Genomic DNA, 22,302 nt, shown 5'->3' with positions numbered 1-22,302 from the left:
ATCTCAGCAACAAAACCCTGCACAAGCTCGGGTGTATTCACTTACACCTGGAGGAGTCAATGATGATGAAGGATTTACAGATGTGGTGACAGGTACCGTCCCTTTATTCGGTAGACTTGCATGTACTCTTTTTGACTCAGGAGCTACGCGGTCATTCATATCATCAACATATGTTAAGCTTTGTAGTATTAACACTCAACCCCTAGAACAAAACATAAATGTGGTTACCCCTACTGGTGATGTGATAACCTGTAGGAAGTCAGTAAATAATTGCTCAATAAGGATAGGGGAGAGGATCTTACCTGCAAACTTAGCTGTATTTCAAATGCTAGGATTTGATATCATTCTTGGAATGGATTGGTTGTCAAAGTATTATGCTAGTATTGATTGTAGGAAGAAGGAGATCATTTTCCGACCCCCTCATGAAGAGGAGTTCATATTTCATGAATCTCGAGTACGAGCTACTCCACCCCTTCTCTCCGCAATTCAAGCAAGTAGAAGTGTTAGGAAAGGTGCACCAGCATTTCTAGCTTACGTGAAAGCTAAACCAGAAGTGGAGAAAAAGCTAGAAGATATACCTATTGCGAGCGGCTACCCTGACGTCTTTGCTGAAATCTCATCAGGGTTACCACCTGAACGTGAAATTGAATTCGCTATTGACGTGTTACCGGGAACCCAACCCATTCACAAGGCTCCTTACCGAATGGCACCAGCAGAATTAAAAGAACTGAAGCAGCAGCTGCAAGAGTTATTAGACCGGGGTTTCATTCGCCCTAGTGTCTCACCATGGGGAGCACCAGTACTGTTTGTACGGAAAAAGGATGGTTCGATGCGTCTATGTATAGACTATCGTGAATTGAATCGAGTGACGGTCAAGAACAAGTATCCCTTGCCTAGGATTGACGATCTCTTTGACCAACTCAAAGAAGCCACAGTTTTCTCCAAAATTGATTTACGATCAGGGTACCATCAACTCAAGGTGAAAGAAGAAGATATCCAAAAGACGGCAATACGCACACGATATGGCCATTTTGAATTTTTGGTTATGCCATTTGGGGTGACTAACGCGCCATCTGTGTTCATGGATTTAATGAACCGAGTATTTCACATGTACCTCGACCGGTTCGTAGTCGTGTTCATAGATGACATTTTAGTTTATTCCACTAATCATCAAGATCATGGAGAGCATCTGAAAACAGTATTGGGGATTCTGAAAGAGAAGAAGCTTTATGCCAAACTCAAGAAATGTGAGTTTTGGTTGGAAGAAGTCTCATTTCTAGGCCATGTAATATCAAAGGATGGGATAGCTGTGGATCCAAGCAAAATTGAAGCGGTAACAAATTGGGAGCGGCCAACAAATGTCCACGAAATCAGAAGTTTCTTGGGACTGGCTGGATACTATCGGAAATTTGTGGAAGGGTTCTCTAAACTGTCAGGCCCCTTGACTGCTCTAACAAAGAAGAACGCTCACTTTGTCTGGAGTGAAGAATGTGAAACAAGCTTCCAAGAACTTAAGCAGAGGTTAGTGTCAGCACCTGTCCTTACTCTTCCTGTGGAATCTGAGAAATTTGTCATTTATAGCGATGCGTCTCTCAAGGGACTGGGCTGCGTGCTCATGCAACAAGGCAAGGTAATTGCCTATGCATCCAGGCAATTGAAGAATCATGAACGAAACTATCCAACTCACGATTCTAGAACTTGCAGCAATAGTGTATGCCCTGAAAATCTGGAGGCACTACCTGTTTCAAGAGAAAGTAGAAATCTACACCGACCATAAGAGCTTGAAGTACATTTTTACACAGAAGGAGTTAAATATGAGGCAGCGGAGGTGGCTAGAGCTTATAAAAGACTACAATTGCTACATCCTGTACCACTCGGGGAAAGCGAATGTAGTTGCCGATGCCTTGAGTAGGAAGTCTCAGAGTGGCACCCTTAATACCTTATATGCCTCTGATCAGCTTGCGCAACAGTTAGGAATGATTCAGTTAGATGTTACTCCAACTAAGGAGCAGGCCGCCAATGCAACGCTTGTAATTCAACCATTAATCTCAAATAGGATTAAGGTTGCTCAAGAAAACGATCTGGAACTACAAGAACTCATGGAGAAAGTTAAACGCGGTGAAGCCCCTGGATTCCACTTCACGAATGATGATTTGTTGAGAACTGGAGATGCCAGGACAGTTGTACCTAATGATGCAGAGCTAAAGAGGGATATTCTAGACGAAGCCCATAAGACTAAGTACACCATACACCCGGGGAGTACGAAGATGTACCAAGATCTAAGGAAGAAATTCTGGTGGCGCGGCATGAAACGTGATATTGCTGAATATATGGCTCAATGCCATGTATGTCAACAAGTAAAAGCTGAACATCAAAGGCCTGCAGGACTTCTACAACCCCTCAGTATTCCAGAGTGGAAGTGGGATCAGATCGCCATGGACTTTGTAGTAGGCCTACCAAAGGCACCCACAGGCCAAGATTCTATTTGGGTGATAGTTGATAGACTAACTAAGAGTGCTCATTTTATTCCATTTCATATCACAGATTCAGTGTCGAAACTGACTGAATTGTACGTAAAGGAGATTGTCAGGTTACATGGGATCCCTACCTCTATTGTGTCAGACAGAGACCCGAGATTCACTTCTCGATTTTGGACAGGCTTACATGAAGCAATGGGAACGAAGTTGAACATCAGCACTGCTTATCACCCCCAGACAGATGGGCAGACCGAAAGAACCATTCAAACCCTGGAAGATATGTTAAGATTGTGCGTACTCGACTTTAAAGGTAAATGGATTAGATATCTACCTTTAGTTGAGTTTGCCTATAACAATAGTTATCAATCGACTATTGGTATGGCCCCATATGAGGCTCTCTATGGACGTAAGTGTAGATCCCCGTTGTATTGGGATGAGGTCGGGGAAAGACAACTTGTTGGGCCAGAATTCATACAAGAGATGAAGGACAAAGTCACTCTTATTCGGAAGAGGATGTTGACAGCTCAGAGCAGACAGAAAAGCTACGCAGACAAGCATCGTCGTAAGTTGGAATTTGAAGTTGGTGACCTTGTATACTTGAAAGTTTCACCAATGAGAGGAGTGATGCGTTTTGGCAAGAAGGGAAAACTAAGCCCGAGATTTATTGGACCTTTTGAAGTAACTGAGATAGTTGGCCCAGTGGCATACAAAATCCGTTTACCTCCTGCTTTATCAGATGTGCATGATGTATTTCACATATCCACCCTCAGGAAGCATGTGCACGATCCGTTGCATATTATTGATTTTGAACCATTGCAAATACAAAAAGATCTTCAGTATGAAGAAATGCCAGTCCAAATTCTTGACCACAAGGAACAAAAGCTCAGAACGAAGACCATTCCTTTAGTTAAGGTCCTTTGGCGAAATCACAACGTAGAGGAAGCGTCATGGGAGCTTGAACAAGATATGCGAAATAAATATCCGTATTTGTTTTGAGATGCACCATGAGTTCGGGTGGGGCGGTTCAGTGGATTATCCTCCTCCCGAGCAAATTTTTAGTGATACGGAAAAACGATTAGGTAAGTATTTATGAATTTTAAATAAGTAGGATTGTTTTCCATGCATACATGTCAGAATTTAAATTTCGGGGACGAAATTCTGTTAAGGGGGGAGGGATGTAGCGCCCCAGATTTTAAGTAATTAAATAAATGTCTTAAATTAGAATTTAAGACTGAATGAAATAGACTGACGGAATTATTCAGTAGACTAATTAGCATAATAATATTAATGTGTAATATTCACTGTGTATAATATTACTGTGCAATATATATTTGGTTTATAATTTATGATGTTAAAATATTATTAAGATAATAATATTATTTATGAAACGAACCCGATTAATAATTTTAATAAGGCAGACTGTAGTAAAAAGACTATGTATAAAATACCCACAGATTATATTAAATCGCAGAAGATTTGATACATTATTTCTCCTAAACAATTCGGTCCACTCATCGCCATTCCATTTTTGATATTAACTCATTCTCTTCCACTCATCATCTTCACAGTTTTAAAATGACTCAGTGTCTTCAATATACCGCATCTTCTTCAATAACACACACACACATATATATATATATAATGACAATTAGTCTACGTTTATATTCCTTTTTATTATAAAAATTCATATGTAGTAGCCAACTTGTTAGACATCATTATATTATTCCTTTTCCTTATTTTATCTATTCTATTTCCAGCATCTTCCATCGAGCACCTTCCTTCTCCCTTTCTTATTATTATATATTTATCATAGTGGCCAACTTGCATCATAAGGTTAGGTTTCTTTCTTTTATTTTAACTCTTCTTTCCAGCACCTCTTTCCTCTTTTACTATTTTTTTTAGTTCCTTTTCTCATCTATATTCGTTCCCCTCCTTTCTTATTGTTTCTACCAATCTCTCTTGCCAAAAGCTGAGACAACCCGAGAGAGAAAAGTGGACTGATGCTGGTGCTGTCCCATGCGTGTCCAAGTGCTGCATTGTTTTAGAATTTCTGCTTTTGACCGAGTGGAATGCTGCAGGTGCTGCTTTGGACGCATCACTCATCATTCTCCCACTCACCCTCATTATTTAACTGATCGCCATTCCCTGCAAACCACGCATCTCACTCTCTTGTATGCTTTTATTTCTTTATTCTTTTCTCCTTCCCCTGTGCTCCTTCTTTCCTCTTCTCTTTAGGACTAAGTGTCAGTGACAGAATGTGAGTCTGAAAGAGAGATAAGATAGAGACTCGATTCTACCATGATCCACGGCACCGAACCCGTAGCCAGCCGTGACTTGTGCTCACTTGATCCTCCCTTAGCCGATTTCCAGCAGCAAACCGTCCAGCCCACTGACCCACCAAACAGAAGAAACCAGACCCAGCAATCCGGCATGAACCCAGCTCTACCCATTAACCCGTGAACCCCGAAACCCATGCCGCACCATTCCAGCAACCTGTAGCTCAGCAAACTCAGAAGAAACCCGTGACCCAGCCGAGCTCGACTCGTGGACGTGTGCCGGAGGTGAGACCCAGACTCTCCTGTTTGCATACTTATATAAATATATAGAATATACACTCGGTGCATATATATATATATATATATATATAGATCCAAACCCTTCTCTATATAGATATATGCATACAGGTCTATATATATATATATATATACATATATTCAGTACATATATATATTATCTTATAATACTATATATATATATATATATATATATATATATATATATATATATATATATATATATATATATATATATATCAAAACACCGTACTGTTATATATATATATATATATATACCAAAAACCATGTTATGCCATTATATATAGTTAATATATATATGTCGTTATTCTACTTAATTTAATAAGGAACAAAGTTATTTTAAATTATTTATATTTTGGTGGTTGCTAAATCTATATAGTCTAAACTTGATTATTTTCCTAACTCTAGTTACTGCCACGAGATTAAGTTTAAGGTTCTTTTATTGACTGTGTGATATCTTAGACAATACCTCGATCAATTATGAGATATTGTGAGAAATACTATGTATTGGGTATTGACCGTAGTTTTAGGTTTGATTAAATGAGCTTGTGTCTTATTATTGACGATTGATAAGTATCATTGAAACCTAGAGTTGTATAATACTCTAAGGTATTGATTGTGTTTGATTATTAATAATTAATGAGCGATGTTGTTTAAACTAAGGGGTTGATTAATTGTAAAACTCTATAATTAAAGAATGATTTCATGAGTTTAATCATGTAATGCATTGTTTTAGGACTCGAGTGATTACTTAAGACCTAGATTAGATGTTATTCCAAAGTATTGAATTGCTAATTGATTAAGTAAACATTAAGTTTTAACCATGTTAAGTGTTCATAAATGTAAGTGATTTTCCAATTAAAAGATGATCGCTTCTATGTATGTGTCTATGTATAAAAATAGAATTCTTGTTTAGGCATGAGTTTCTAGAAAGTAATGATATTGACCTTGTATGCACATGTATATGTATTTGATGCAGATGATGAATTGAGACAGCACAAAAGGACTGTAAGTATAAATTACTTACTGAGGGTAGCACTGGATTTCAGTAATATTGTGTTTATGTTTTATTTTAATTGGATGCGTGTGACTGATTATTGCATACTGTTAATAATCAACCTATTAATATTGGGCGCGACGTCTCCCAAAGGTTCAGGATGGTAAGTATGCCTGAAACCGGAAACCATAATAATCATATTGATTGGGACGGCTTTCAAAGTACTAGAGGAGGGAGGTCTCCAATAGTGCGAAAATCAGTTAATTAAAATGTAATGTAGAGGGGACGGCCTCGAGAAAGACGTTAACCGGGGGGACGGCTGTAACGACACGCTTTTTACAAAAAAGCGTAAGTAATTATATCTGGATAATCACGTGTCATTAACCATTCAGAGTTGATAAATCTGGCAGCGGAAAAATACGAATATCTTTTTTTTTTTTAAAACATCACCGATAGGGACAATTCCCTTACGATATATTCAGAGCTTTAACTGACATCTTCTAGAAAATACATTAAAAATCTTTACACTATTTATAAAGGAACATATGTCACATGTGACACTAAAGCATGCATGGAACTTATTAATTACAAGTAAATGTCTAAACATATTACAAGCAAATAGTACAAACATCTATGAGTACAAGTACTAAAATCCTAACTACACAGCTTTAAATCTCTTAAGCTAGCAGTTAATCAATTCCATAATCTTCAGTACTTGCGCAAACATCTATGAGAAGGTGGTTACCGCCACAATCCCATAGTTTCATAAGTGAGCTAACTGTCATTCAACAACATCATGATTTATGCGTTATTTTAAGGCACAGATATGACATAATGATGAGGTGATAGTTTTCATGCAAAGTTTAACAGTTCATATAGTGATTACACTCCTCTCTTGTAAGGGCCGTCCCCCCGGTTAACGTCTTTCTCGAGGCCGTCCCCTCTACATTACATTTTAATTAACTGATTTTCGCACTATTGGAGACCTCCCTCCTCTAGTACTTTGAAAGCCGTCCCAATCAATATGATTATTATGGTTTCCGGTTTCAGGCATACTTACCATCCTGAACCTTTGGGAGACGTCGCGCCCAATATTAATAGGTTGATTATTAACAGTATGCAATAATCAGTCACACGCATCCAATTAAAATAAAACATAAACACAATATTACTGAAATCCAGTGCTACCCTCAGTAAGTAATTTATACTTACAGTCCTTTTGTGCTGTCTCAATTCATCATCTGCATCAAATACATATACATGTGCATACAAGGTCAATATCATTACTTTCTAGAAACTCATGCCTAAACAAGAATTCTATTTTTATACATAGACACATACATAGAAGCGATCATCTTTTAATTGGAAAATCACTTACATTTATGAACACTTAACATGGTTAAAACTTAATGTTTACTTAATCAATTAGCAATTCAATACTTTGGAATAACATCTAATCTAGGTCTTAAGTAATCACTCGAGTCCTAAAACAATGCATTACATGATTAAACTCATGAAATCATTCTTTAATTATAGAGTTTTACAATTAATCAACCCCTTAGTTTAAACAACATCGCTCATTAATTATTAATAATCAAACACAATCAATACCTTAGAGTATTATACAACTCTAGGTTTCAATGATACTTATCAATCGTCAATAATAAGACACAAGCTCATTTAATCAAACCTAAAACTACGGTCAATACCCAATACATAGTATTTCTCACAATATCTCATAATTGATCGAGGTATTGTCTAAGATATCACACAGTCAATAAAAGAACCTTAAACTTAATCTCGTGGCAGTAACTAGAGTTAGGAAAATAATCAAGTTTAGACTATATAGATTTAGCAACCACCAAAATATAAATAATTTAAAATAACTTTGTTCCTTATTAAATTAAGTAGAATAACGACATATATATATTAACTATATATAATGGCATAACATGGTTTTTGGTATATATATATATATATATAACAGTACGGTGTTTTGATATATATATATATATATATATATATATATATATATATATATAGTATTATAAGATAATATATATATGTACTGAATATATGTATATATATATATATATATAGACCTGTATGCATATATCTATATAGAGAAGGGTTTGGATCTATATATATATATATATATATATATGCACCGAGTGTATATTCTATATATTTATATAAGTATGCAAACAGGAGAGTCTGGGTCTCACCTCCGGCACACGTCCACGAGTCGAGCTCGGCTGGGTCACGGGTTTCTTCTGAGTTTGCTGAGCTACAGGTTGCTGGAATGGTGCGGCATGGGTTTCGGGGTTCACGGGTTAATGGGTAGAGCTGGGTTCATGCCGGATTGCTGGGTCTGGTTTCTTCTGTTTGGTGGGTCAGTGGGCTGGACGGTTTGCTGCTGGAAATCGGCTAAGGGAGGATCAAGTGAGCACAAGTCACGGCTGGCTACGGGTTCGGTGCCGTGGATCATGGTAGAATCGAGTCTCTATCTTATCTCTCTTTCAGACTCACATTCTGTCACTGACACTTAGTCCTAAAGAGAAGAGGAAAGAAGGAGCACAGGGGAAGGAGAAAAGAATAAAGAAATAAAAGCATACAAGAGAGTGAGATGCGTGGTTTGCAGGGAATGGCGATCAGTTAAATAATGAGGGTGAGTGGGAGAATGATGAGTGATGCGTCCAAAGCAGCACCTGCAGCATTCCACTCGGTCAAAAGCAGAAATTCTAAAACAATGCAGCACTTGGACACGCATGGGACAGCACCAGCATCAGTCCACTTTTCTCTCTCGGGTTGTCTCAGCTTTTGGCAAGAGAGATTGGTAGAAACAATAAGAAAGGAGGGGAACGAATATAGATGAGAAAAGGAACTAAAAAAAATAGTAAAAGAGGAAAGAGGTGCTGGAAAGAAGAGTTAAAATAAAAGAAAGAAACCTAACCTTATGATGCAAGTTGGCCACTATGATAAATATATAATAATAAGAAAGGGAGAAGGAAGGTGCTCGATGGAAGATGCTGGAAATAGAATAGATAAAATAAGGAAAAGGAATAATATAATGATGTCTAACAAGTTGGCTACTACATATGAATTTTTATAATAAAAAGGAATATAAACGTAGACTAATTGTCATTATATATATATATATGTGTGTGTGTGTTATTGAAGAAGATGCGGTATATTGAAGACACTGAGTCATTTTAAAACTGTGAAGATGATGAGTGGAAGAGAATGAGTTAATATCAAAAATGGAATGGCGATGAGTGGACCGAATTGTTTAGGAGAAATAATGTATCAAATCTTCTGCGATTTAATATAATCTGTGGGTATTTTATACATAGTCTTTTTACTACAGTCTGCCTTATTAAAATTATTAATCGGGTTCGTTTCATAAATAATATTATTATCTTAATAATAATTTAACATCATAAATTATAAACCAAATATATATTGCACAGTAATATTATACACAGTGAATATTACACATTAATATTATTATGCTAATTAGTCTACTGAATAATTCCGTCAGTCTATTTCATTCAGTCTTAAATTCTAATTTAAGACATTTATTTAATTACTTAAAATCTGGGGCGCTACATCCCTCCCCCCTTAACAGAATTTCGTCCCTGAAATTTAAATTCTGACATGTATGCATGGAAAACAATCCTACTTATTTAAAATTCATAAATACTTACCTAATCGTTTTTCCGTATCACTAAAAATTTGCTCGGGAGGAGGATAATCCACTGAACCGCCCCACCCGAACTCATGGTGCATCTCAAAACAAATACGGATATTTATTTCGCATATCTTGTTCAAGCTCCCATGACGCTTCCTCTACGTTGTGATTTCGCCAAAGGACCTTAACTAAAGGAATGGTCTTCGTTCTGAGCTTTTGTTCCTTGTGGTCAAGAATTTGGACTGGCATTTCTTCATACTGAAGATCTTTTTGTATTTGCAATGGTTCAAAATCAATAATATGCAACGGATCGTGCACATGCTTCCTGAGGGTGGATATGTGGAATACATCATGCACATCTGATAAAGCAGGAGGTAAACGGATTTTGTATGCCACTGGGCCAACTATCTCAGTTACTTCAAAAGGTCCAATAAATCTCGGGCTTAGTTTTCCCTTCTTGCCAAAACGCATCACTCCTCTCATTGGTGAAACTTTCAAGTATACAAGGTCACCAACTTCAAATTCCAACTTACGACGATGCTTGTCTGCGTAGCTTTTCTGTCTGCTCTGAGCTGTCAACATCCTCTTCCGAATAAGAGTGACTTTGTCCTTCATCTCTTGTATGAATTCTGGCCCAACAAGTTGTCTTTCCCCGACCTCATCCCAATACAACGGGGATCTACACTTACGTCCATAGAGAGCCTCATATGGGGCCATACCAATAGTCGATTGATAACTATTGTTATAGGCAAACTCAACTAAAGGTAGATATCTAATCCATTTACCTTTAAAGTCGAGTACGCACAATCTTAACATATCTTCCAGGGTTTGAATGGTTCTTTCGGTCTGCCCATCTGTCTGGGGGTGATAAGCAGTGCTGATGTTCAACTTCGTTCCCATTGCTTCATGTAAGCCTGTCCAAAATCGAGAAGTGAATCTCGGGTCTCTGTCTGACACAATAGAGGTAGGGATCCCATGTAACCTGACAATCTCCTTTACGTACAATTCAGTCAGTTTCGACACTGAATCTGTGATATGAAATGGAATAAAATGAGCACTCTTAGTTAGTCTATCAACTATCACCCAAATAGAATCTTGGCCTGTGGGTGCCTTTGGTAGGCCTACTACAAAGTCCATGGCGATCTGATCCCACTTCCACTCTGGAATACTGAGGGGTTGTAGAAGTCCTGCAGGCCTTTGATGTTCAGCTTTTACTTGTTGACATACATGGCATTGAGCCATATATTCAGCAATATCACGTTTCATGCCGCGCCACCAGAATTTCTTCCTTAGATCTTGGTACATCTTCGTACTCCCCGGGTGTATGGTGTACTTAGTCTTATGGGCTTCGTCTAGAATATCCCTCTTTAGCTCTGCATCATTAGGTACAACTGTCCTGGCATCTCCAGTTCTCAACAAATCATCATTCGTGAAGTGGAATCCAGGGGCTTCACCGCGTTTAACTTTCTCCATGAGTTCTTGTAGTTCCAGATCGTTTTCTTGAGCAACCTTAATCCTATTTGAGATTAATGGTTGAATTACAAGCGTTGCATTGGCGGCCTGCTCCTTAGTTGGAGTAACATCTAACTGAATCATTCCTAACTGTTGCGCAAGCTGATCAGAGGCATATAAGGTATTAAGGGTGCCACTCTGAGACTTCCTACTCAAGGCATCGGCAACTACATTCGCTTTCCCCGAGTGGTACAGGATGTAGCAATTGTAGTCTTTTATAAGCTCTAGCCACCTCCGCTGCCTCATATTTAACTCCTTCTGTGTAAAAATGTACTTCAAGCTCTTATGGTCGGTGTAGATTTCTACTTTCTCTTGAAACAGGTAGTGCCTCCAGATTTTCAGGGCATACACTATTGCTGCAAGTTCTAGAATCGTGAGTTGGATAGTTTCGTTCATGATTCTTCAATTGCCTGGATGCATAGGCAATTACCTTGCCTTGTTGCATGAGCACGCAGCCCAGTCCCTTGAGAGACGCATCGCTATAAATGACAAATTTCTCAGATTCCACAGGAAGAGTAAGGACAGGTGCTGACACTAACCTCTGCTTAAGTTCTTGGAAGCTTGTTTCACATTCTTCACTCCAGACAAAGTGAGCGTTCTTCTTTGTTAGAGCAGTCAAGGGGCCTGACAGTTTAGAGAACCCTTCCACAAATTTCCGATAGTATCCAGCCAGTCCCAAGAAACTTCTGATTTCGTGGACATTTGTTGGCCGCTCCCAATTTGTTACCGCTTCAATTTTGCTTGGATCCACAGCTATCCCATCCTTTGATATTACATGGCCTAGAAATGAGACTTCTTCCAACCAAAACTCACATTTCTTGAGTTTGGCATAAAGCTTCTTCTCTTTCAGAATCCCCAATACTGTTTTCAGATGCTCTCCATGATCTTGATGATTAGTGGAATAAACTAAAATGTCATCTATGAACACGACTACGAACCGGTCGAGGTACATGTGAAATACTCGGTTCATTAAATCCATGAACACAGATGGCGCGTTAGTCACCCCAAATGGCATAACCAAAAATTCAAAATGGCCATATCGTGTGCGTATTGCCGTCTTTTGGATATCTTCTTCTTTCACCTTGAGTTGATGGTACCCTGATCGTAAATCAATTTTGGAGAAAACTGTGGCTTCTTTGAGTTGGTCAAAGAGATCGTCAATCCTAGGCAAGGGATACTTGTTCTTGACCGTCACTCGATTCAATTCACGATAGTCTATACATAGACGCATCGAACCATCCTTTTTCCGTACAAACAGTACTGGTGCTCCCCATGGTGAGACACTAGGGCGAATGAAACCCCGGTCTAATAACTCTTGCAGCTGCTGCTTCAGTTCTTTTAATTCTGCTGGTGCCATTCGGTAAGGAGCCTTGTGAATGGGTTGGGTTCCCGGTAACACGTCAATAGCGAATTCAATTTCACGTTCAGGTGGTAACCCTGATGAGATTTCAGCAAAGACGTCAGGGTAGCCGCTCGCAATAGGTATATCTTCTAGCTTTTTCTCCACTTCTGGTTTAGCTTTCACGTAAGCTAGAAATGCTGGTGCACCTTTCCTAACACTTCTACTTGCTTGAATTGCGGAGAGAAGGGGTGGAGTAGCTCGTACTCGAGATTCATGAAATATGAACTCCTCTTCATGAGGGGGTCGGAAAATGATCTCCTTCTTCCTACAATCAATACTAGCATAATACTTTGACAACCAATCCATTCCAAGAATGATATCAAATCCTAGCATTTGAAATACAGCTAAGTTTGCAGGTAAGATCCTCTCCCCTATCCTTATTGAGCAATTATTTACTGACTTCCTACAGGTTATCACATCACCAGTAGGGGTAACCACATTTATGTTTTGTTCTAGGGGTTGAGTGTTAATACTACAAAGCTTAACATATGTTGATGATATGAATGACCGCGTAGCTCCTGAGTCAAAAAGAGTACATGCAAGTCTACCGAATAAAGGGACGGTACCTGTCACCACATCTGTAAATCCTTCATCATCATTGACTCCTCCAGGTGTAAGTGAATACACCCGAGCTTGTGCAGGGTTTTGTTGCTGAGATCCGCCTCCTTGTTGCTTTGATCCTCCGGCAGTGTTCATAGGGCAATCTTTGAGGTAGTGTCCCGTCTTCCCGCATTTGAAACAACTTGTGCTTCCCATTCTACAGACTCCTCCGTGTTGCCTACCACATTTGATACATGGGGTCGTTTGATTCCTACGCGCAGGTGGAAAACTCTTCTCTACGAGAGGCCTAGAGCCACTTCCCACTGCTGACCTCTTTGCAGGGTATGAGATCTGTTGTTTTGACCGCTTCTTCATGTCGTAGGCTGCTGCCGATTCGCGGATTCCTCTCTCAGCGAGAGATGCAACTTCCACCAGTCTAGCAAAATCTTTAATTTCATGGCAAATAACTCGTTCTTTGACTCGAGGGGTCAGGCCGTTCTCAAAGCGCTCCGCCTTGGATTCTTCATCTGGAATCAGATTGAGAGCAAACCTAGCTAATTCCATGAACCTTGCAGAATATTGTTCCACCGACATGTTGCCTTGGACAAGGTTTTGGAATTCGATGGCCCGAAGTTGCCTCTGAGCCCTTGGGAAAAAGCGCCTATTATATTCTGTTTTGAACATTTCCCAAGTAATAATAATTTCATTTCTCGGTCCTGCCAATAATAACTTCTTCGAAGTCCACCATCGTCCTGCTTCGCCTGTCAAATTCAGCGCTATGTACTGTACTTTTTGTTCACTCGTGCAGCCAAGAGTGTCAAATAGCGTATCGATGTCCGTAAGCCATGCTTCCGCTGCATCGGGTCCTTCATTACCATTAAATGATCGAAAGTGATGGCTTGAGAAGTCTTTGATGGAGCACCCCTGGCGTTCAATTCGCTCCATAGGCCGTGGAATTCTTGAAATTGCTTCAGTGAGCTGTCTAGTAGTTTTCAGCCATGAATTGCGCCAAGGCTTGAGGAATTCCATCATAAAGTGGCGGAGGTGGAAACTCTCTATCCTCAGCATCGTGACGATTTGCCTCATGATCGCGATTGCACGGAAGTTGTCGTCTTGGGTCCATGATGCTGTTTACTAAAACATTCATTATCTATATACATGATAAGTTTGGACCAATAGCATCTAAAAGAATCTGTATCAATGTTTATCTCATATGCTTCAAATAAGGGAGATTTAACAATTCTATCCTTAAGTTATCATTATATTTGTTCTTCATTTATCAACCATCATACAAGTTGAGTTAGTAACTTATTTATAATTTCAAACAAAGGTAGTTTCATATTTCCAAGTTTTGGTAATTCCTAGACTCCTAAGGTCTTTAAGGCACTCAGAGCCGACCGCTCTGATACCATACTGTAACGACCCGCTTTTTACAAAAAAGCGTAAGTAATTATATCTGGATAATCACGTGTCATTAACCATTCAGAGTTGATAAATCTGGCAGCGGAAAAATACGAATATCTTTTTTTTTTTAAAACATCACCGATAGGGACAATTCCCTTACGATATATTCAGAGCTTTAACTGACATCTTCTAGAAAATACATTAAAAATCTTTACACTATTTATAAAGGAACATATGTCACATGTGACACTAAAGCATGCATGGAACTTATTAATTACAAGTAAATGTCTAAACATATTACAAGCAAATAGTACAAACATCTATGAGTACAAGTACTAAAATCCTAACTACACAGCTTTAAATCTCTTAAGCTAGCAGTTAATCAATTCCATAATCTTCAGTACCTGCGCAAACATCTATGAGAAGGTGGTTACCGCCACAATCCCATAGTTTCATAAGTGAGCTAACTGTCATTCAACAACATCATGATTTATGCGTTATTTTAAGGCACAGATATGACATAATGATGAGGTGATAGTTTTCATGCAAAGTTTAACAGTTCATATAGTGATTACACTCCTCTCTTGTAAGGGCCGTCCCCCCGGTTAACGTCTTTCTCGAGGCCGTCCCCTCTACATTACATTTTAATTAACTGATTTTCGCACTATTGGAGACCTCCCTCCTCTAGTACTTTGAAAGCCGTCCCAATCAATATGATTATTATGGTTTCCGGTTTCAGGCATACTTACCATCCTGAACCTTTGGGAGACGTCGCGCCCAATATTAATAGGTTGATTATTAACAGTATGCAATAATCAGTCACACGCATCCAATTAAAATAAAACATAAACACAATATTACTGAAATCCAGTGCTACCCTCAGTAAGTAATTTATACTTACAGTCCTTTTGTGCTGTCTCAATTCATCATCTGCATCAAATACATATACATGTGCATACAAGGTCAATATCATTACTTTCTAGAAACTCATGCCTAAACAAGAATTCTATTTTTATACATAGACACATACATAGAAGCGATCATCTTTTAATTGGAAAATCACTTACATTTATGAACACTTAACATGGTTAAAACTTAATGTTTACTTAATCAATTAGCAATTCAATACTTTGGAATAACATCTAATCTAGGTCTTAAGTAATCACTCGAGTCCTAAAACAATGCATTACATGATTAAACTCATGAAATCATTCTTTAATTATAGAGTTTTACAATTAATCAACCCCTTAGTTTAAACAACATCGCTCATTAATTATTAATAATCAAACACAATCAATACCTTAGAGTATTATACAACTCTAGGTTTCAATGATACTTATCAATCGTCAATAATAAGACACAAGCTCATTTAATCAAACCTAAAACTACGGTCAATACCCAATACATAGTATTTCTCACAATATCTCATAATTGATCGAGGTATTGTCTAAGATATCACACAGTCAATAAAAGAACCTTAAACTTAATCTCGTGGCAGTAACTAGAGTTAGGAAAATAATCAAGTTTAGACTATATAGATTTAGCAACCACCAAAATATAAATAATTTAAAATAACTTTGTTCCTTATTAAATTAAGTAGAATAACGACATATATATATTAACTATATATAATGGCATAACATGGTTTTTGGTATATATATATATATATATAACAGTACGGTGTTTTGATATATATATATATATATATATATATATATATATAGTATTATAAGATAATATATATATGTACTGAATATATGTATATATATATATATATATATATATATATATATAGACCTGTATGCATATATCTATATAGAGAAGGGTTTGGATCTATATATATATATATATATATATATATATATATATATATATATATATATATATATATGCACCGAGTGTATATTCTATATATTTATATAAGTATGCAAACAGGAGAGTCTGGGTCTCACCTCCGGCACACGTCCACGAGTCGAGCTCGGCTGGGTCACGGGTTTCTTCTGAGTTTGCTGAGCTACAGGTTGCTGGAATGGTGCGGCATGGGTTTCGGGGTTCACGGGTTAATGGGTAGAGCTGGGTTCATGCCGGATTGCTGGGTCTGGTTTCTTCTGTTTGGTGGGTCAGTGGGCTGGACGGTTTGCTGCTGGAAATCGGCTAAGGGAGGATCAAGTGAGCACAAGTCACGGCTGGCTACGGGTTCGGTGCCGTGGATCATGGTAGAATCGAGTCTCTATCTTATCTCTCTTTCAGACTCACATTCTGTCACTGACACTTAGTCCTAAAGAGAAGAGGAAAGAAGGAGCACAGGGGAAGGAGAAAAGAATAAAGAAATAAAAGCATACAAGAGAGTGAGATGCGTGGTTTGCAGGGAATGGCGATCAGTTAAATAATGAGGGTGAGTGGGAGAATGATGAGTGATGCGTCCAAAGCAGCACCTGCAGCATTCCACTCGGTCAAAAGCAGAAATTCTAAAACAATGCAGCACTTGGACACGCATGGGACAGCACCAGCATCAGTCCACTTTTCTCTCTCGGGTTGTCTCAGCTTTTGGCAAGAGAGATTGGTAGAAACAATAAGAAAGGAGGGGAACGAATATAGATGAGAAAAGGAACTAAAAAAAATAGTAAAAGAGGAAAGAGGTGCTGGAAAGAAGAGTTAAAATAAAAGAAAGAAACCTAACCTTATGATGCAAGTTGGCCACTATGATAAATATATAATAATAAGAAAGGGAGAAGGAAGGTGCTCGATGGAAGATGCTGGAAATAGAATAGATAAAATAAGGAAAAGGAATAATATAATGATGTCTAACAAGTTGGCTACTACATATGAATTTTTATAATAAAAAGGAATATAAACGTAGACTAATTGTCATTATATATATATATATATGTGTGTTATTGAAGAAGATGCGGTATATTGAAGACACTGAGTCATTTTAAAACTGTGAAGATGATGAGTGGAAGAGAATGAGTTAATATCAAAAATGGAATGGCGATGAGTGGACCGAATTGTTTAGGAGAAATAATGTATCAAATCTTCTGCGATTTAATATAATCTGTGGGTATTTTATACATAGTCTTTTTACTACAGTCTGCCTTATTAAAATTATTAATCGGGTTCGTTTCATCAAATCTTATTATTATCTTAATAATATTTTAACATCATAAATTATAAACCAAATATATATTGCACAGTAATATTATACGCAGTGAATATTACACATTAATATTATTATGCTAATTAGTCTACTGAATAATTCCGTCAGTCTATTTTATTCAGTCTTAAATTCTAATTTAAGACATTTATTTAATTACTTAAAATCTGGGGCGCTACAACGGCCCTTACAAGAGAGGAGTGTAATCACTATATGAACTGTTAAACTTTGCATGAAAACTATCACCTCATCATTATGTCATATCTGTGCCTTAAAATAACGCATAAATCATGATGTTGTTGAATTACAGTTAGCTCACTTATGAAACTATGGGATTGTGGCGGTAACCACCTTCTCATAGATGTTTGCGCAGGTACTGAAGATTATGGAATGGATTAACTGCTAGCTTAAAAGATTTAAAGCTGTGTAGTTAGGATTTTAGTACTTGTACTCATAGATGTTTGTACTATTTGCTTGTAATATGTTTAGACATTTACTTGTAATTAATAAGTTCCATGCATGCTTTAGTGTCACATGTGACATATGTTCCTTTATAAATAGTGTAAAGATTTTTAATGTATTTTCTAGAAGATGTCAGTTAAAGCTCTGAATATATCGTAAGGGAATTGTCCCTATCGGTGATGTTTTAAAAAAAAAAAGATATTCGTATTTTTCCGCTGCCAGATTTATCAACTCTGAATGGTTAATGACACGTGATTATCCAGATATAATTACTTACGCTTTTTTGTAAAAAGCGGGTCGTTACATTCTTAGAAGACTTAAAAATAACCTTTAGGACCCCTTCATTTAATTTCTCAACCATGGAGAGAATATCTGCTACTGCTAAGATGATTAATTAAGAGTAGGTCTCGTTTGGTTCGCAGAACAGACCCTTGGAATGGAATGGCTATTCCTATGGAATAGTCATTCTTTTGTTTGGTAGGGGTCTATTCCTTGAAATAGGTATTCCCACCTATTCTTTTACGAAGAGGAATACATATTCTTCTAAAAAAATGAGAGGAATAGCTATTCCTTGGAGTAAATGCAATATTTTCCAGAAAAAAATACTATTTTATATTTTATTATTATTTTTTAAAAAAAAACCAAAAAATTAAAAAATCAAAAAACAAAACCCTAAATGGGTGGCTGGCCAGCCAGTATATGGATCCGGGGGTGGTCGCACCACCCCCGGAACGCCTCGCGGTGGACCCCCGAGGTCTTTCGGGGGTGGTGCGACCACCCCCGGCGCTTTTGGGGGTGGCCTGTGCCACCCCTGATTCTCATCAGGGGTGGTTGCAGCCACCCCCGAAGTGAATCGGTGGGCGGCCGACCACCCCAATGGGTGGTCAGCCACCCATGGGTTTTCTTCTTCTTTTTTATTCCTTTTTTTTGTTTTGTTTTGTTTTTTTAATAGTTTATTTTCTTTTTAATTTTTTTTAAAAAAATGTGGGGGTTTTTTAGTAATTTTAATTGAATTACAATTAAAATATATGTATTCTTACCAAACTAAATATTAGGAATATCCATTCCATTCCGCTACCTTCTATTCCTAGGAATGACTATTCATTTTCCTAATGGAATAGTCATTCCGCAAATCAAATGAGGCCCGTGAATGGTTGACGAGTGGGCGCCACTAATTAATCAACAAGTCAGATTTGCAGGTATATAGGTATTAAAAATAGAAGGATTTCATTAAGACATGAAAACTATAAGAGCCATTCAATATTTATGCAACAGATTTTGGGTATAAATCACATACTCTTAACCAAGACAGTCTTACCAGAAAAAAAAAAAAAAACAATAATAATAATTCAGCCAACATGAAAAACTTAGGGACCGGACTGGCGCTAGCAAGAAATTTCAAGAATTAACATTGATGGATACGATTTTTGGCACATGAACTGGAAACTCGTGAATTTCATCCATCCAAGGATTCTTCTCCTTAGCTGGATCGATGGTCTTGAGTGCACGCCATACAGCACTGTTACACTTGAATCCAGAACCGAAAGCAATCTGCCACGTCCGATCACCCTTCCTGATCCTCCCTTTGGCCTCAGTGTAAGCCAATTCATACCACAAAGAGCTGCTAGAAGTGTTTCCAAACCTATTAAGAGTCATTCTAGAGGGCTCCATATGCCAATCAGTGAGCTCAAGGTTCTTCTCTAGCTCATCCAGCACTGCTCTCCCTCCTGCGTGAATGCAAAAGTGTTCGAAAGCCAGCTTAAAATCTGGAATATAGGGTTTTATCTTCATCTTGAGGATTTTTCTTCCCACCAAAGTTGCGAAAAATAGTAGTTGTTCAGACATGGGAAGCACTATTGGCCCGAGCGTGGTAATGTTTGTTTTGAGGGCTTCTCCGGCGACTGCCATTAGGTCCTTCGACAGCGCGACCCCGATTTTTTTGTTGTCGTCCTCTCTTTGTAACACACAGTTGTAGCACTTGTCATCGGCACCCTTGTGGGTGCGCACGGTGTGGATGAGCTGATACTTTGAGCGGCGGCGGTCAGAGGATCGGTTCGATAGGAGGATGGCCGCCCCACCCATGCGGAAGAGACAGTTTGAGACAAGCATTGAGCGGTCGTTGCCGAAGTACCAGTTGAGAGTGATGTTCTCCATGCTCACCACTAGGGCATATGAGTTTGGGTGCACCTAGTAAATAAATTAAGTGGTAAAAAGTTAGGTTAACCATATTTATCTAGCCGTTGTCACATCAACTTTTTACTATAATTTTTTTTTTCTTTCATTTTTTTTATTCTTTTTTTACGATTTATAGTTAGAGAATAGACACTTGAAAAGTATAAAAGAGGAATTTAATTGCATTTATCTTTCAGGGGTGGAAATCAATTTAGCCGTAGGCTGGAGCATTTATTGGGCGGGTAGGGTTGGAGGTGGGAGGCTAGCTGTTTAATGTTTTGCCGACGTAACATCATTTAACAGGCCACAACAAAACAGCTGGAAATGTAGACCCCAGACCAGCTAGACATGTGGCAATTAAACATCCACACGACAATTAACAAAAGAGTAACGATTGTCGTATGATTCATTTTTTTTCTTTCATCATTCTATTTTTAAAAAAGTTCATTAGATTTGTGGAGTATATGTTATATATCTCATATAGTCTCTATATATCTAATAGTAATTTTAAAAAATAAGAAAATAAAAATTTAATATAAGGAGAATATTATGTTGTGGCAATTAAAATTAATTATTAATTTTTTCTTTTACAAACTTTTTGTTAATTAATAGTTAATTTTTACTACAATATCATTCTAAGTATGACAGTTTTATTATTATTATTATTATTATTATTATTATCATTATTTTATAGATAAGTATGACAGCTTGTTAAATAGTCCATAATTTGTTTGTTTTAAAGATGAGAAAAAGAAAAAAAAAAGAAAAAGTAATGTGACCAACCTGTAATAGCTGCTTAGCAAGGTCTATGGAAATGAGGCCAGCACTGCAACCCATACCACCAAGATTATAGCTTAAAATGTTTCCTCTGAGGTTGTAATGATTCACAATCATGGCGGAGAGGGACGGGGTTGGATTGAACAAGCTACAGTTCACCACAAGAATCCCTATATCCTTAGCCTTCACTCCAGTCTTTCCCAACAGCTCATCGATGGCGCCGAACATCACAGTCTCAGCCTCCTTCCTTGCCTCCGCCATGCACGGGTTCGGAGGGACTCGCAAGACGGCCTCCGGCAAGTACGTCTTCTGCCCCAACCCCGACCTCTCTACAATCTTCTTTTGAAAGGCCAAGTTTTCGTCGGAGAAACTCCCCGTCAGGCCCGATCTTTCCATGAAAATCTCCCGAGTGCACATTCGCTCCTTCTCCGGTTTGTAACACGCGAAGTTCACCAAGTAAACTTTTCTCGGGCGGCTCGTGAAGTAAAGGGTGGCCAGGAAAACCATCAGGCTCAAGCATAGAGTCACCGAAACGAGATCAAACTGTAGCGTTTGCCATAGCTGGACGAAATCTGTGACGGTGAATGTTGAAAGATGAGCTGAAGCCATGCCGAGAAGCGGCACGAGCAAGAGGTACATGGCGTTGGAGATTAAGACGTGGTACCCAAGCTTCACGTATTTGAGTCTAACAGATAAGAGAAAGTTAGGAAGGTTAGCTTTGGTTTCCCTTCTCTCCGGCGGAGTTTCAACCGAAATCGACTCGGTTTCCGGGGACTGTTTCCTCCCGTCCGCCATAGCTAGCCGATCAAAACAACAAGTAAAACAAGCTTTTGGACAAAGGATGAGCAATACGGCAATATACCCAAGAGACAAAAGCTATGTCGTTTAGGTTGAAGACTTGGATACGAAAAGCAAAACCCAAATCAGAATTTTAGAGGAAATCTAATATCTATCATGTGCTATGCATGTGAGTAATGCTTTGCAAATGATGCACGAGCTTGGAACGAGATTTAAAGGGCACGAAGAGAGAGAGAGAGAGAGAGAGAGAGAGAGAGAGAGAGAGAGGGAGGGAGGGAGGATACAACTACCCCAACGAACTTTTGATTGTTAACCCGCGGGG

The 22,302-nt window shown here is 38.2% G+C and overlaps 1 protein-coding gene and 2 long non-coding RNA genes across 4 annotated transcripts; 1 reads left to right on the top strand and 2 right to left on the bottom strand.

The window, feature by feature from the left end:
- The first annotated feature begins 4,389 nt into the window (after window positions 1–4,389).
- Window positions 4,390–18,446, top strand: LOC133874825 (uncharacterized). Its single transcript, XR_009901392.1, has 3 exons — window positions 4,390–5,038; window positions 6,051–6,079; window positions 18,133–18,446. It is a non-coding gene; the product is annotated as an uncharacterized LOC133874825 (long non-coding RNA).
- On the bottom strand, window positions 6,786–9,450 carry LOC133874828 (uncharacterized). Of its 2 annotated transcripts, XR_009901394.1 has the most exons (3): window positions 8,294–9,450; window positions 7,281–7,309; window positions 6,786–6,795 (listed from the first exon to the last, which is right to left on the bottom strand). It is a non-coding gene; the product is annotated as an uncharacterized LOC133874828 (long non-coding RNA). The 2 variants fall into 2 exon arrangements; XR_009901393.1 differs by lacking the exon at window positions 6,786–6,795 and having other exon boundaries at window positions 6,931–7,309.
- Window positions 18,447–19,437: 991 nt separating the features above from the next.
- On the bottom strand, window positions 19,438–22,176 carry LOC133874808 (3-ketoacyl-CoA synthase 11-like). The gene is made up of 2 exons (XM_062312671.1): window positions 21,189–22,176; window positions 19,438–20,420 (listed from the first exon to the last, which is right to left on the bottom strand). Exons 1-2 carry the CDS (start codon window positions 21,975–21,977, stop codon window positions 19,632–19,634), a joined length of 1,578 nt encoding a protein of 525 aa, XP_062168655.1. The 5' UTR covers window positions 21,978–22,176; the 3' UTR covers window positions 19,438–19,631.
- Window positions 22,177–22,302: the final 126 nt, after the last annotated feature.

This window comes from Alnus glutinosa, chromosome 1, assembly GCF_958979055.1.
Source record: "Alnus glutinosa chromosome 1, dhAlnGlut1.1, whole genome shotgun sequence".
NCBI classification, from domain to species: Eukaryota; Viridiplantae; Streptophyta; class Magnoliopsida; order Fagales; family Betulaceae; genus Alnus; species Alnus glutinosa.
The sequence above is the reverse complement of the archived record's forward strand: the minus strand, read 5'-3'. Positions and strand labels throughout refer to the sequence as shown.